The sequence below is a fragment of the Aquila chrysaetos genome, chromosome 9 (genome assembly GCF_900496995.4).
Source record: "Aquila chrysaetos chrysaetos chromosome 9, bAquChr1.4, whole genome shotgun sequence".
NCBI lineage: Eukaryota > Metazoa > Chordata > Aves > Accipitriformes > Accipitridae > Aquila > Aquila chrysaetos.
The window spans coordinates 24,676,140-24,690,857 of NC_044012.1; the positions used below are offsets into that span (position 1 = coordinate 24,676,140).

The 14,718-nt window shown below is 67.8% G+C and overlaps 3 protein-coding genes across 11 annotated transcripts; 2 read left to right on the forward strand and 1 right to left on the reverse strand.

The window, feature by feature from the left end:
* Positions 1-236: 236 nt before the first annotated feature.
* On the reverse strand, positions 237-2,275 carry SCNM1 (sodium channel modifier 1). Of its 2 annotated transcripts, none has more exons than XM_030024566.2 (8): positions 2,154-2,275; positions 1,546-1,616; positions 1,374-1,462; positions 1,202-1,299; positions 1,031-1,125; positions 760-899; positions 509-641; positions 237-424 (listed from the first exon to the last, which is right to left on the reverse strand). In XM_030024566.2, exons 1-8 carry the CDS (start codon positions 2,202-2,204, stop codon positions 325-327), a joined length of 777 nt encoding a protein of 258 aa, XP_029880426.1. In that variant the 5' UTR covers positions 2,205-2,275; the 3' UTR covers positions 237-324. The 2 variants fall into 2 exon arrangements, with proteins under 2 accessions (XP_029880426.1, XP_029880427.1); XM_030024567.2 differs by having other exon boundaries at positions 772-899; positions 2,154-2,269.
* Positions 2,276-2,593: 318 nt separating this feature from the next.
* On the forward strand, positions 2,594-4,217 carry LYSMD1 (LysM domain containing 1). 2 transcript variants are annotated; one of them, XM_030024568.2, is made up of 3 exons: positions 2,594-2,890; positions 3,242-3,549; positions 3,678-4,217. In XM_030024568.2, the coding sequence occupies exons 1-3, from the start codon at positions 2,732-2,734 to the stop codon at positions 3,820-3,822; spliced, it is 612 nt and encodes a 203-aa protein (XP_029880428.1). In that variant the 5' UTR covers positions 2,594-2,731; the 3' UTR covers positions 3,823-4,217. The 2 variants fall into 2 exon arrangements, with proteins under 2 accessions (XP_029880428.1, XP_029880429.1); XM_030024569.2 differs by having other exon boundaries at positions 2,610-2,890; positions 3,245-3,549.
* Positions 4,218-5,179: 962 nt separating this feature from the next.
* On the forward strand, positions 5,180-14,191 carry SEMA6C (semaphorin 6C). 7 transcript variants are annotated; one of them, XM_030024479.2, is made up of 18 exons: positions 5,180-5,343; positions 6,052-6,284; positions 6,373-6,487; positions 7,201-7,258; positions 7,356-7,412; positions 7,846-7,947; positions 8,200-8,290; positions 8,376-8,498; positions 8,975-9,063; positions 9,467-9,684; positions 10,116-10,247; positions 10,335-10,490; positions 10,967-11,203; positions 11,605-11,742; positions 11,976-12,053; positions 12,173-12,228; positions 12,435-12,476; positions 12,947-14,191. In XM_030024479.2, the coding sequence occupies exons 2-18, from the start codon at positions 6,092-6,094 to the stop codon at positions 13,735-13,737; spliced, it is 2,676 nt and encodes an 891-aa protein (XP_029880339.1). In that variant the 5' UTR covers positions 5,180-5,343; positions 6,052-6,091; the 3' UTR covers positions 13,738-14,191. The 7 variants fall into 7 exon arrangements, with proteins under 7 accessions (XP_029880339.1, XP_029880341.1, XP_029880343.1 ...); XM_030024481.2 differs by having other exon boundaries at positions 6,115-6,284; XM_030024483.2 differs by lacking the exon at positions 5,180-5,343 and adding an exon at positions 5,695-5,868 and having other exon boundaries at positions 5,991-6,284.
* The last annotated feature ends 527 nt before the right edge of the window (positions 14,192-14,718 follow it).

Here is a 14,718-nt window from a genome sequence, read left to right on the forward strand (position 1 = left end):
CCAGCGTGTGAAAAAATGAGCGTGACTTGGGCCAGGGACAGGAGGGGATGAGGCGGGGACGGGCCGAAGCCCACATGGAGGTTGGCAGCACTTGCACGGCTCTGGCCAGGATGGAGACACCCCGAAAAGGCAGCAGGTTGAGCACCCCATGGTGCTCAACCCCAGGTTGAGCAGAACACTAGGACCCCCAATATCACCCCTCCCCAGGACCTGCCACAATGGCTCAGACACCTCAGACCTCTCCAGCTGCCTCTATTAACAGTGGGGCTCGGGGACAGCCTGAGGGGACCATCCCCATGGGGACCGGTGGGGCAGAGCAGGGCCTCAGGCTGGCAGCAGCACAGGCGGCTCGTCTTCGTCGGAGTCGAATTCAGCATTCTCGTCCTTCACCCACTTGCCGGAGCGGTCCTGGATCCAGCCAGCACTGGAGACGGACAGACAGACAGAGGGAGGGAGTGAGAGGCAGCTCGTTACAGGGTTCCCCGCACCAACAAGGCCTGAGACTCACCTCCGCAGCTGTAGGTATCGCTCCAGGGCCTGGCGCCTCTCAGGGCTTCGGGCTTCGGGCCGGCTCAGGGCCGGCGATGAAGCTTTTCCTTTGCCGCCTTGCTGCGTCTGGGCTGGAGCTGCCTTCAGTGTGTCTGGGAGGGCAGAGAGGGGCTATCGAGACCCACAGGAATGGGAGAGGCCCAGCTGAGAGCCCGGGTGCCCTGCCCCGCCGGTGCTGGCACAGCCCTGGAGCTGCCAGCCGGCCCTTACCCGCTCGCCCACCGCAGTGCCCCACTAGCAGGGCTGCAGGGCTGGCATCCACAGCTTCTCCATCCTTCTGCGACGGCAGCGTCGGGGCGGCACTCAGCCCTGTCTGGGTCACGCCAGGTCGCGAGCTGCTTCCCTCCACCCTGCGATGGCAGGAGGAGTCAGGGCCTCATCCCACAAACGCCCAATGGTGGTGAGGCCACAGTGCTGCCAGTCCCTCCTGGAAAGCCCAGAGTTTTCCCTTGTCCTCCAGCAGGGAAACCAAAGGTCTTACCCCATCCTCCGGCAGCAGCTGCTATAGGGAGCTGCTTTCAGCAGAGCATTCCGGGCAATCCTCCTCGTCCGTGCCAGAAGAGGTGCTGGGGAGCCCTGGGGAGAGGGGACAGAGCTCAGGGGGGCATGGCCAGGGGGTCCAGCGGGGTTAGGAAGGGGCAACCACACCAACCTGCATGCCTGCCTCCTCTGCCTGCACCCCCTCCTCATGCTGCCGCTTCTGGGCCACGTCCTGGAGCGAGCACTTCCTGCCATAGAAGCTGTGCAGGCCTGGACGAAAGCAAAGGGGATGGGGGGACGCACTCGCTGGGCACAGCCCACGCCGCTGCCAGCCCCCCACTTACTGCCCATGTGCTTCTTGCCGGCCCTGTGGACCGTCAGCACGTCCAGCGTGTCGAAGATGGGGCGGTGGGCACACACCGTGCAGGCATACCTATGCCGAGGGGGGAGGAAAAAGGTGCCATCAGGACCCCGCAAGCAGCTGGAGAGGGGGCTGCCCTTGGGGGTCTTGCTCACCTCCCGCTCCTCAGCAGCAGTGCCTCATCCTCAGGGATGTAGTTGGCCAACAGGTCTGCAACGCGTCTTTTCTGGGAGAGACCAAGGGGGCCAGGTGAGCACTCGTCCCCCCGAGCCTGCTGCTGGGGGGGGAATCTGCCCCCAGTTCGCCCCACAGGGAACCAGTCCTTGCCCCCAGCCATGTCCCCCCTTAGGCCAGGAAACCTGGACACCCTGGTGACTCTGTGGGAGCAAGGCGGGGGACAGGTGGGGGAATTGGGGTGTCAAGGCTGGGGAGGGGGCGGTTTGAGGGATTGCGCAGGTTGAGGCAGGGGAAGGGGGTAATTTCGGTGTGCAGCCTGGGCCAAGGGTGGTATTTGGGGCGATGGGAGGGGAACCCTGGGGGGGCGTCAAGACACCGCAGGGGTGAGGAGGAATTGGGGGGGCAGAGAAGCATTTGCAGGCAGGGACGATGGCGGGAAGGAACGGTGTTTACGGGCAGGGAGGCGCGGGGAAGGGCTGGGGGGAACCGGGGTGGGGGGGCAAGGCGGCGAACCCGGAGGGGGTCTGGGGGACTCGAGGAGGGTCTGGGGAATCCTGGGGTGGGTCGTGGAGGGGCCGAGACCCACCTGCAACACCCCCAGCTGACCGGGGTCGTCCCCCTCCCGCTTGAAGGACATGGCGGCCCCGGCGCCGGCCCGCGGTTACTATGGGAACCACCCTCCTACTGCCCAGCTTCCGGGTGGCTTTTCCCGGCGGGCTGCGCGCGGGAACGAAGACCAATTAGAGAGCGCGAGGGGCGGGGCGGGAGGGCCTGCCGTGCCCCCAGGCTGTGGCGGCCCCGCGACATGACGGGAGTTGTAGTTCCGCGGTGCCGTCCTTGGCGGGGGGAGGGGCAGAGACCCCCCCGGGGACAGGGATGGAGGGGGAGGGGCGCAGGGGCCGGTGGGGCGGGGAGGATCCCGGGGTGGGAGTGGTGGCATCACTGCTCGAGGGGGCGGCGGGGTTCTCCCCTCCCCCCCTCCGCGTTCCGGACTACAAGTCCCAGAGGCCTCCGCGAAGGCGGCCGGGCCGGGCCTGGAGTCTCCGATCTCACCGGGGCCCGGGGGCGCCCGGGGGCGGGGCCGAGCCCGCCCCCGCCCCCGTGAGCGGCGGCCGGAGCGCCGGGGCCCTGGGCCGGTCCCCCGCCCGGGCCGGGGCTGTTCGCATGAGCCCCCCTTTCCCCCCCGCGCTGGCGGGGACCGGGGCTGAGCGGGGCCGTCCCGCCATGGCGGCGGGGAGCGGGGGAGCGGGGGCCGCCGCCCGGGAGCACCGCCTGGAGCCCGGGGACACGCTACCGGGGCTGGCGCTGCGCTACGGGGTGACGGTGAGCGGCCACGGGGGGAGAAGGAGGAGGGGAGGGGGACGGACATCCAGGGGTCCGGAGAGGCCGTGGGGTGGTGTGGGGCGGGATCCCCGGGGCCGGGGGGGCAGGACGAACCCCGGGTCCCCCGGCAGCCCCGCGGTCCCCATGGGGCCATCCCTGTCCCCGTCCCCGTCCCCTTCCCTCACCCACCCTGTCCCTGTGACTGTCCCCATCCCCTCGCTGTCCCCTTCCCGGCCCTTATCTCTGTTCCCATCCCATCCATGTCCTTGTCCCTGTCCCCACCCTTACCCTGTCCCCATCCTTGTCCCCATCCCATCCCCATCCCATCCCCGTCCCCATCCCGGTCCCCGGCAGATGGAGCAGATCAAGCGCGCCAACCGCCTCTACACCTCGGACACCATCTTCCTCAAGCCCACCCTCCTCATCCCCGTGCCAACGCAGCCGGGGGGACCCTGCCCCGAAGAGGAGGACAAGGATGAGGACAAGGATGAAGAGGAGGAGGACAAGGATGTGCCCGTCCCCCCGGGGGACATCCCGGTGGCCCCCATCCCATCCCGCCATGACCTCTCAGCCACCGATTTCCTACGGCAGCTCGACGCCGAGATCGGGCGCTCCAAGGCGGTGGCGGCGGCACAACGGCTCCGCGCCAGCGGCACAGGGTGAGCGCGCCCATCACGCCTCCCCTTTTGGGGCAAAATGGGGTCTTTTGGAAGGTGGGTTTGGCTGCAGGGTGGGTGGGTGGGTGGCAAGGCCACCCCTCAGTGCCACCCCGCTGCGTCCCCTGCAGCATGGCCAAGGCCGAAGGCACCCGGAGCCCCGATGCCGGGGGCCCACCGGCCCCCCGGGGTCCCCGCCTCGGCCCCCGGCCCCTCACCAGGACCCCGCGGGCAGCCGCCCTCCGCGACGCTGAGGACGAGATCTTCATGCTGTGACGCCAAGGACGCCAGGGGACGTGATACCCCGTGGTGACAGGGACCCCAGGACACCCCCAGCCGCAGCTGGGGGATACCAGAGGGGACACAGGGATTTTGGGGGGACGGGATGCGACACAGTGTCCCCTCCCTGTCTCCTTCAAGGGACCTTTCCTGATGCAGGGACACCCATCCCCTGAGTGCAGAGCCAGCCCTCTTGCAGGGCTACTGGGAGGTACTGGGACAAGACTTACCAGCCGATGTTTTTCCTCTGGTTGTATTTATTTGTATGTCTTTGCTCTCACGGGGGAGTTAGAGGGGGGTGGGACCCCCCCATGCCAGTGCCTGGACCCCCATGGGGACAGGGACGGTCACCCCCCACCCTGAGAGCCTGTAAATAAAACAGAGCACTGTCACCCGGCTCTGCCTGTTTGTCACCCCCCGAGGACACCCATCACACCCCCCTGGGGACACCATCACCTCCCTGGGGACATGGACATCCCTGTGGGGACATGATTTCCACCCCCCCAGGGACACGGTCACAGCCCTTGGAACACGGTCATCCCCTTGGGGGCAGGAACACCCCCCTGGGGACAGTGTCACCCCCGTGGGGATGCTGTCACCCCTCAGGGCCACGGTCTGCACCCAGGGAACACAGTCAGGCCCCTGGGACTGCGGGCACCCGCTCAGGGACACTGGGACACTGTGCGTATGTGTCCCCTCCCCAGTCACCCAGGGGACCTGGGTGCCACGCCACTCAGTGCCACCAGGTGTCACCCTGTCCCCGCACCCTTGGGGACCCCCCCCCCCAGAGCCTCGGGGGTCTCCCCACGGTCCCCCAGTACCCCCAGGGCCACCCAGTCCCCTGGGATGTCCCCATGGTCCCCTGTGTTCCCCCCCGTGACACTTGGGGACCGGAGCCTGAATGGCACCTTCGGGGGGGAGCCCAGTGCTCCCAGTAGCTCCCAGTATCTCCCAGTCCCCACTGGGCCAGGTGCACACGTGCATGCAAACGGCCACTCGCTGGTGCAGGGGAGGTGACAGGTCCCCACTCGGGACACACACACACAGGTGACACCCAGCCCCGTTGCACACGCGTGTGCGAGGGTCTCCACGCACGTGCCTGGCCGTGCGCGGCACGTGCACCCACCCGCCTGCCCGTCTGTGTGCGCGGACGCTTGCACGTGGGCGCGTGCACGCGCGGGGGGGCCGGGGCCGCGCACACGCGCGTGCAAGCACCCACGCGCGCCCGTTCCCGCGCGGCTGTGCACACGCATGTGCAAGCCGACCCCCCCCCTCAGCAGCTAATGAGGATCATCTCATTAACGGGGATTAATGACTATCTATAGGGTGGCCCCGGCGGGGGCGGGAGGGGGAGGTGTGTCCCGGGTGGGGTCCCACGGAGGGTCCCCGGTCCCGTCCCCCAGCCCCGCTCCGGCCGCCGGCCGGTCCCAGCCCGTTCCGGGGCGGAGCCGTTCGGGACCACTCGGGACCGCTCGAGTCCATTCGGGTCCGTTCGGGACCGCTCGGGGAGCGGAGCCGGTATCGAGCGCAGAGGGGTCGGGGCGAGGCGGGGCGGGGCGGGGCGGGGGGGGGGGTGTGACGTGAGGGGTGTAGGGGGGTGCTGAGGCGGGGGGGTCGGTGGGGTGCTGTAGGGGGCGTCGGTGGGGTGTTGGGGCGGAGTGTTTTGGGGGTGTTTTAGGGGTGTTTTGGGGGTGTTGGGGGGTACTTGGGGTGCTGTGAGGGTGTTGTGGGGTGTAGGTAGGGTGCTGTGGTGAGGTGGTGTTGTTGGGGGGGTGCTGGTGGGGTGTCGGTGGGGTGTTTTGGGGTGCTGGGAGGGTGCAGGTGGGTGCTGCGGAGCCGGGCGTGTGGGGTATGGGTGTGCGGGGGGGGGGGGGGCGGGTGCGGGTGGGTGCGGGTGTGCGCACAGCCGTGCCCCGCTGCACACGCTTGTGCTGTGCGTGGTGTCCCGGCGCTGCTGGCAGCAGTTCCCGGGGCACTGGGAGCACTGGGGCGGGGGTACTGGGAGCACTAGGAGCGCTGGGACGGGGGTACTGGGGGCACTGGGACGGGGGTACTGGGGACATTGGGACGGGCCCATCGGAGCAGAGGCACTGGGAGGGGGCACTGGGGACACTGGGATGGGGGTACAGGGCTGCTGGGTTGAGAGCACTGGGAGGGGGCACTGAGAGCACCGTCCCCGCACTCAGGGTGCACATCCCTGCTGTCCCCGCGCCCCCCCATCCCCAGGGCTGCCCTGTGTCCCGCCCCCCCGTGCCTCAGTTTCCCCATGCTGAGATCAGCCCCTCGCAGCCGGGGGCGGGGGGGGTCACCCTCAGCCCCGCATCCCCTCCGGGCGCCCACGACGATGCTGGGGGTACTGCTGCCCTTTGTCTTCCTCCTCCTCATCCCGGGGGACCCCGGGGGGGCGGCACAGTCCTTCCCACGGGACCTGGTGGCACGCAGCACTGTGGGGCTGGCAGGTGAGCAGGGCGGGGAGGTGTCTGGGGGGGTGTGACCAGGGCTTGGGGGGCCGGCGGGGTGTCACCGCCTCCCCCCCTGTCCCCCCAGCCACCGCTGCCTACCCCCGCTTTGGTGGCCTTCAAGGGGACAACATCACGGACCAGCTCGGCCTCGACTTCCAGCGCATGCTGTGCCTCAACAGCACCCTCTTCGTCGCCGCCCGGTGAGCGGGGCTGCGCGCTCGGGTGTGCTTGTGCACGCTCGTGCGTGTTTTGCAGTTGTGCATGCTTGTGCATGCTTCCACATGCTTCTCTGCGCTTGTGTGAGCTCGTGTGCTTGTGCAAGCTTGTCTGTGCTTGTGCAAGCTCGTGCATGCTTGTGCATGCTTGTCCATGTTTGTGCACACGTGCATGCTCGTACATGCTTGTCTGTGCTTGTGCAAGCTCATCCCCCCTTTGCATGCTTGTGCAAGCTTGTGCACGCTTGTCCGTGCTCGCGCGTGCTTCTGCATGCTTGTACACACTTGTCTGTGCTTGTGCAACGTTATGCATGCTTGTATGTGCTTGTGTGTGCTTCTGCAAGCTTATGCATGCTTGTTCACACGTGCATGTGCTCCTGGAGGCCTGTTTGCTTCTGCAAACTTGTGCATGCTTGTGCAAACTTGTGTGTGCTTGTCCATGCTTGTGCACGCTTGGGCGCACTTGCATGCGCTTGCGCCCGCTTCTGCATGCTCAAGCCTGATTATCCATACCTGTGCACACTTGTGCCCACCAGCATGTGCTCCTGCGCGCTTGTGCGTGCTTGTGCCCCCACATTCCCTCCCATGGCCCCATATGTGTCCCCGCGGTCCCTTGCGCCTGTGCGCGGCACATGTCCCCGTGTCCCCTCACATGTCCCTGTGCCCCTCGCATGCTCACGCCCTCCCCCCCGCTCCAGGGACCACATCTACGCCTTCGACCTGGGGCAGGACAAGGGGACGCTGTACCCTGAGCGGGTAAGGGGGCCAGGGCTGCCGTCCCTGGCGACACGGGGGGGCCCGGGTGGGGGGTCCCTGTGCCCACGCACCCCACCCCCCCCATCTCACCCGGCAGCACCTCACCTGGGAGACGAAGGACAGGGAGAACTGCGCCATGCGGGGCCGGCTGCAGGTACGGGGATGGGGGGCAGAGGGGTACAGGGTGTGGTGTATATGGGGGGGGTATGGGGGTACAGGGTGCTGGGGGTTTGGGGGTACAAGTAGACGTGGTGTGGAGACATGAGGGTATGGGGATATGGGGGTACAGGATATGGGGGTGCGGGGGTACATGGTAGGGGGGTACAGAGATAGAGGTTTATGGTGGGGGGTGCAGGGTATGGGGGTACATGGTACAGGGGTACAGAGATACGGGTTTATTGGGGTACAGGTGTACGGGGGGCACAGGGTATAGGGGTACAGTGTACGGGGGTGTGGGGGTAGAGAGTATGGGGGATACAAGGGATGGGATCAAACAGGGGACTCAGGGCAGGGGAAGGTGGTGACACCGGGGCCCCCCGTGTCCCCTCCATGTCCACCCCCATGTCCCCTCCCCTGCCCCCGTGTAGGACGAGTGCCACAACTACATCAGGGTGCTGGTGCCCCGCGACGCCGGCACCCTCCTGGCCTGCGGCACCAATGCCTTCAGTCCCCTCTGCCGCACCTACCAGGTGGGGGGAGCCTGGGGGGAGCGTGGGTGTCAGGAGTGGGGGGGTCTCAGCCCCGCCAGGGAGCACAGGGGGGTGGTGGGTGTGATCAGTGTGGGGGGCCTCAGCCCCCACTGGGGAGTGCAGCGGGGCAGTGCCCAGAGGTGTGATGAGTGTGAGTGTCCTCAGCATCTCTGTGCTGGGGCTGGAGGCAGCGTGAGGGTGTGATGGGGGGGGGGGGGGTTGTTCTCATTGCCTCGGCCCACCGCCCCCCAGGTGAGCAGCCTGGCGCAGGAGGGTGAGGAGGTGAGCGGCCAGGCCCGGTGCCCCTTTGATGCCAAGCAGAGCATCGTCGCCCTCTTTGTCGGTGGGTGCTGGACGGGGGTGGGGGACAGACACAGGGGTACCCAGGGAGGGGGACAGGGCTGACGCTGGTGTGACCCCCCCTGCAGACGGCAGCCTGTACTCGGCCACGGTGGCCGACTTCCAGGCGAGCGACGCGGTGATTTACCGCAGCCTCAGCCCCGGCCGCCCCCCGCTGCGCACCCTCAAGTACAGCTCCCGCTGGCTGCAGGGTACCCCACTGTATGGGGGGGGACGACACGGGTGTTGGGGGGGTGATGGGGACAGGTAGAGGGGTACAGGTCCATGGAGGGGTGATGGGGACAGGTAGAGGGGTATGCGTGTATTGGGGGGCTGGGGGTAGGTAGAGGGGTCAGGGTGTATATGGGCTGGGGTAGAGGGGTATGGGTCCATGGCGGGGCTGTGGAGTGGGTAGACGGGTACAGTTGTGTGTGGGAATGGCACAGAGGGGTACCAGTGTAGGGGGGGTGATGGGGACAGGTAGGGGGGTAGGGGTGTATTGGGGGGCTGTGGGGGAGTAGGTGGGTCTGGGGCTGTGGAACTGGGGGGCACGCAGGGGCTGGGATCTGGTGGTACAGGGCTATGGGGCCATCGAGGGGTGGAAGGGGCAGGGGAGGGGGTAAGCGCAGGGGTGGGGGACAGGGACAGGAGGCGGCAGGGTCTGACAGCCCCCCTCTGGTCCCCCCAGAGCCCCACTTTGTCCAGGCGCTGCCCTATGGTCCCTACGTCTACTTCTTCTTCAGGGAGGTGGCCTTGGAGCTCAGCGCCCTGGGCAAGGTGGGCATGGGGATGTGGTGGCACAGGGGGTGGGGGCACCTGGGTGCCCATCCCCCTGGCATCAAGGCAGGGGAGACCCCAGTGCCCCCCTCCCTGGGGTGTCTGGCCGGGTGCTAGTGCCCCCCAGGGTGCTGCTGCCTGTGGATGCTCGTGGGTGCCCATGGGTGCCAGCCGGAGGTGCCAATGGCCCTGGCTGCCCAGGTGATGGTGCCGATGGCCGTGGGCCCTTGGGTGCTGATGTCTGTGGCTCCCTGGGAGCTGACGCCCATGGGTGCCTGGGTGCTAATGCTTGAGAGTCCTCGGGTGCTGATACCTGCGGGTGCCCATGCGCGGACACCCGTGGGTGCCCAGGTGCCGATGCCTGTGGGTCCTCGGGTGCTGATGCCCACGGGTGCCGGCGCAGGTGGTGGTGGCGCGGGTGGCGCGGGTGTGCCGCAATGACCGAGGGGGCTCCCCACGGGTGCTGGAGCGGCGCTGGACGTCCTTCCTGAAGGTACGGCTGCAGTGTGCCGTCCCTGGGGACGCCGTCTTCTACTTTGATGTCCTGGAGGCGGTGACACCCACCCGGGCCCTGCACGGGCGCCCCGCTGTCCTCGCCCTCTTCGGCACCCAGCCCAACAGGCATGGCGGCAGGGACGGGGGGACACGGTGACAGGGGGTGACACGGGCTCACGGGGGATGTGGGGACATGGGTGGCCAAGGGAACAGGGGGCTGTAGGCACACATGGCAGGGGAACATGGCATGGGGGGACACGGGCAGGGATATGGGGACAGGAGAGATGGGGACATGGGGATGCACTCACATGGGGACACAGGGACACAGGAGATGGGGACGTAGGGACATGGGAGGGACAGACATGGGGACATGGGGATGGACTCACAGGGGGACATGGGAACACAGTGGGACAGGACACAGGGGAACAGGGCATGGGGACACAGCGGGGACCAACAGGGACACAGAGGGGCCCTGGCCAAACCAAGGCTGACCTGGCAGCCGCGGGAGGGGACAGGAGTGTCCCCAGCACCGGTGCCACCCCCCACCGCCGTTGTAGCATCCCCGGCTCTGCCGTCTGCGCCTTCTACCTGGCGGACGTGGAGCGGGCGTTCGAGGGACCCTTCGCCGAACCCCGCGGTGCCGCTGGGACCTGGGCCCCAGTGCCCGAGGACAGGGTGCCCCGACCCAGGTACACCCCCCCAGCCTGGACACCAGGGTCCCCCTGGGGTGCGGCATCTGCCCAGACCCCTGGGTCCCCACGCCGGCTGTGCTGCAGGCCGGGCTGCTGCGCTGGGATGGGACTGGCCGCCGGTGTTGTCACCTCTGGGGACTTCCCCGACGAGACGTTGGTCTTCGCCAAGGAGCACCCGCTGCTGCATGGTGCTGTGGCACCCGCTGGCGGGCGGCCCCTCTTCACCCGCACCGGCACCAGGTGCGCCCCGGCGGGGGGACAGGGTGGCCTTGGGGATGGGTGGCCCTGGGGACAGGGGGTAGCTCATGCAAGGAGGGTGTGAGTGTGCAGGGGGGGTGAGGGTGCAGCCAGTCCTGTGGGTGCTGCGGGGTGGGGAGGGTCCTCGTGCAAGGCCCCTGTGCAAGGGTGCACTAGGCCCTAGTGCAAGGGGCATGCAAAGCCCTCGTGCAAAGATGTGCAAAGTCCCAGCCAAGGCTATGTGAGGGTGTGTAAGACCTGGGTGCAAGGGCCCTGCTGTGACGGTGTGCAACAATGTGCGAGGCCCCATTGCAAGTGTGTGCAAGGGTCCGATGCAAGGGTGTGCAAAGCCCCAGTGCAAGCCAGCGCAAAGCCCTGGTGCATGGGTGTGCAAGACCACGGTGCAAGGGTGTGCGAGTGGCTGCAGAGTGGCATGCAAGGCCCTGTGCGTGGCGGGTGCGAGGGTGTGCTGGGCGCAGGCTGACGCAGCTGGCGGTGGACACGGGCGCGGGGCCACAGGGGAACAAGACCGTGCTCTTCCTGGGCGCTGAGGACGGGCGGGTGCTGAAGGTCCTGGCGGCCGCGCAGCACCCCGGGGCCACCCGGCACCCCGGCAGCACGCCGGCACCCGGTGACAGCCAAGAGCCTGGTGGCACCGGGGACACCAGCTCTGAGACACTGCTGCTGGAGGAGATCAGCCTCTATGACCCCAGGCGGTGAGTGCCAGGCACTGGGTATCCGGGGCTGGCGCTGCTGGGGGGGGACACCTGGGCACCATGGGTGCTGGGGGGCTTGCGGACACCATGAGTGCTGGGGGGGGGCTCATGGGTGCTGATGGGTGCTGGTAGGCAGCGAGCACCGATGGGTGCAGTGGTAGTGTGGGGACTGCATGGGTGCTGGGGGGCCATGCGCATGCCATAAGGCATTGATGGATGCTGGGGGGGCCATATGGGTGCCATGGGGAGCTGATGGGTGCCATGGGGTCACACAGGTGCTGCGGGGCCGTGCAGGTGCCATGGGCTGCTGGCGGGTGCCATGGAGCTGCAGGGTGCCATGGGGTGCCGTGGGACTGTGCTGAGGTGGGGCGCAGTCATGATGGGTGCTATGGGGGGTGCAGGTGCCGGGGGCCGCAGGGCGCCAGCCGGGTGCTGGGGCTGGAGCTGTACCCACCGGGCCGGGAGCTCTACGTCGCCTTCACTGGGTGCCTGGTGCGTCTGCCCCTGAGCCGCTGCGCCCGACACGGCACCTGCCGCAGGTGAGCGGGGGGTGGACGGGGCGTGCGAGGGCACGAGGGCATGCAAGGGCACAGGGACCTGTGAGAGCACAGGGGTGTGCAAGAGTGTGTGAGGGCACAGGGGTGTGCAAGGGCATGCGAGGGCTGGGGGTGTGCGAGAGTGTGCAAGGACCAGGGGTGTGCAAGAGCGTGCGAGGGCACAGGGACGTGCAGGGGCAGCTCCGGCACCCAGCTGCCTCGGTCCCCCCACGCAGGAGCTGCCTGGCCGCCCGTGACCCCTACTGCGTCTGGCTGCCCCCCAGGGGCTGCGTCCCCTTCTCCGAGGACCTTCCGTAAGTGTCCCCCGCAGTGGCCTTCCCTGGGGGTTACCCCCCCCCCCCAGTCTCCTGGGTCCCTTCCTCGTGGGGTGGGGACACAGGATGGTGGGTGACATTCCACCCGTGTCCCCCAGGAGTGGCTTCGAGCAGGACGTAGAGGGATCCCCCGGGATCACTGGGACTTGCCAAGGTGACGGGTGGGGGACATGGGTGACACTGGGGGCATTGAGGACATGGGAATATTGGGGGACATAGAGGGTCACCAATGGGAACTTCTGGGGACATGAGGTCACGGGCGGATGCAGGTGATATTGGAGGATGTGGAGTACAGTGGGGGGGCACAGGTGGTCCCAGGGGACATGGGTGGCATGGCCCAACCCCACTCTGCTCTCACAGATGCACCGGCTGCGGGGGACGGTGACGGGGACTTGGCCCATGGTCAGTGATACCCCATCTGTCCCTCGTGGACACCCATTGGGAGGGACCCTGCGACCAGGGAGGGATACGGGAGGAACCCAGGGACTAGGAGGGACCCCTGGGGTGGAAGAGGGATCCCAGGGATTGGGGGACCCCAGGGACTAGAAGGGACCCTGGGGATGGGGGGGATCCCAAGGACCAGGAAGGGACCCCCAGGGACAGGAGAGGGATCCCAGGGATGGGACAGGGATCCCAGAGACCAGCAGCAGCCCTGGGGATTGGAGAGGGACCCCAGGGGTGGAGGAAGGACCCCAGCACCAGGAGGGACCCCAGGGACAGGAGGAGGACCCGGGGTGGGGGGACCCCAGGGACCAGGAAGGGAACCCAGGGGTGGGAGAGGGACCCCAGGGACCAAGAGGGATCCCCGGGGGGGGTCCAGGTTGGGGTCTGGGCCCCCCACACACATGGCGGGCTGATGGGTGCTCCCGCAGGGGTGCGTCAGGCCGAGCCGGGGGCTGCAGCGACGGTGCCGGTGCCAGTGCTGGTGGGCTGCGTGCTGGGTGCCTTCACCCTGGGTGCCCTGGCCGCTGGGCTGCTGGCGGCCTGCTACCGTCGCCCTGCTGTCCCCAAGAGACCCCCGGAGTCCCCCGCCACCCCACGGCCCCTGGCCCAGCCACCTGCCCCCTGCCTCTACCCCCCGCTGCCGCCCCAGGGAGGGGCTGGAGGCCTGCGGGACGCCCCCGAGCTTCCCACCCCTGAGGCCACCCCGCAGCCACCCACCAAGATGCCCCAGGAGCGGGTGGCAGAACACCAACGCGGCCAGGCCACCTATCTCGGCACCCCAGGTTGCCCGGAGCCCCCTGGCCCGGGACCCCCACCCAAGGCCACCCTGGAGGAGCTGCTGCAGCGGCTGCACGGGACGGGGGGCTCGGGGTGGCCGGTGACACCCCCGGCCGCCAGCTCCTTTGCCAACCGGGTACAGCCGGGCGCCCCGTTCCCCAGCCTCCCCCCGGCTCCCCATAACGGGGCACCCCGGCGGCTGGACGTGCCCCCCGACAGCCCCCCGCCACCCAGGCGACCCCTGGCACAAAGACACTCGCTGGGCGGGACGCCCGCGAGACCACCCGGCCTGGCCCGGGGGCTTACCCGCATGCACTCACTAGGGGCACCGGGGGGGCCACCCTGGGGCCCCCGGCCCAGCACCCTGGAGCGCTCCCTCTCCATGAAGCCCCCCATGCTGCCCAAGCCCCTGCTGGTGCCGGCAGCCCCCGGGCAGCCCTGAGCCCCCCACCGGGGACACGGGGACACCCCTGCTGCAGCTGGCACGGGGGGCCCGAGCCATCCTCCACCCTGGGTGGCAAGGTCCCCCCTTCCCTGGCTCCATGCCCTGAGCCACGAGGGTCCCCATATCCCCAAACTGCCCCCATCTCTCTCCCTTGGGTGGTGAGGGTCCCATGTGCCCCTCCAACCCTGCCCTGTCTCCCTGCCCAGGGTGACAGGATCCCCCAGCTCCCAGGGCTTTTTCATTTTTTGATCCTTTCTAATTTATTCGCTGCTTTGGGGGTCATTGGAGGTGCCGTTGCCCACCCTGATGGCGACAGCCCCCCCCGCCCCGGGGACACCAGGAAGGGTGTCGGACACAGCAGCTCTCCGCACCAGAGCTTGGTTCATCCTACCGTGTAGGACCAGGGCTCGGCCCTGTGCCAGCCGCGGCAATTAAATACATGGTCGCTCCTGCGCAGCTGCTTGCCTGGCTCTGTCCGGGGCAAGGGTGGGGGGTGGGAGTGGGGGGGGACAGGACACCCCTGAGCCCAGCATGGTGGCCCTGGGCTGTCCTCACAGAGACAGTGGCATATGGGACACCAGATGACATGAAGGGGCTGGCAAGGTGGTGGCTTAGGGGGACTGGACTGACACCAGGGGTGAAGGAAAGCTGCTCACTGAGGGCATGGTATTTTATTAAGAAAGATAGTACACACACACAAAAAAAAAAAAAAAAGGTGTAAATGTTGACATTTCCGCATTTCCAAACCTTTACCCTCACTAGAAAAGGGGTCCCAAGCACTTGGTTCCTCATCACAGCGTTAACGGGGTCCGCAAGGGACCTGCCACCGTGAAGCGGCCATTTCTTCTGCGATAAATACCCCAGCACTGTGCCTGGCACGGGGGAAAATAATCTGATAAAGGCGAGATTAAAGAAATAATCAGATTTGGCACCAAGAACCACCCCACAGGCGGTGGGTCAGGGTGGAAGGGGGGTACG

Bases quoted from the DNA above. Each gene is read 5' to 3' on its own strand.
- SCNM1 (XM_030024566.2), bottom strand. From the start codon at position 2,204: ATGTCCTTCAAGCGGGAGGGGGACGACCCCGGTCAGCTGGGGGTGTTG. The intron at 1,617-2,153 runs GTGGGTCTCGGC...GGTCTCTCCCAG, and splicing joins GTCAGCTGGGGGTGTTGCAG to AAAAGACGCGTTGCAGACCT. The intron at 1,126-1,201 runs GTTGGTGTGGTT...CCCTCTCCCCAG, and splicing joins CAGAGGAGGCAGGCATGCAG to GGCTCCCCAGCACCTCTTCT.
- LYSMD1 (XM_030024568.2), top strand. From the start codon at position 2,732: ATGAGCCCCCCTTTCCCCCCCGCGCTGGCGGGGACCGGGGCTGAGCGG. The intron at 2,891-3,241 runs GTGAGCGGCCAC...CCCGGTCCCCGG, and splicing joins CGCTGCGCTACGGGGTGACG to CAGATGGAGCAGATCAAGCG. The intron at 3,550-3,677 runs GTGAGCGCGCCC...CGTCCCCTGCAG, and splicing joins CTCCGCGCCAGCGGCACAGG to CATGGCCAAGGCCGAAGGCA.
- SEMA6C (XM_030024479.2), top strand. From the start codon at position 6,092: ATGCTGAGATCAGCCCCTCGCAGCCGGGGGCGGGGGGGGTCACCCTCA. The intron at 7,413-7,845 runs GTACGGGGATGG...GCCCCCGTGTAG, and splicing joins CCATGCGGGGCCGGCTGCAG to GACGAGTGCCACAACTACAT. The intron at 12,477-12,946 runs GTCAGTGATACC...GTGCTCCCGCAG, and splicing joins TGACGGGGACTTGGCCCATG to GGGTGCGTCAGGCCGAGCCG.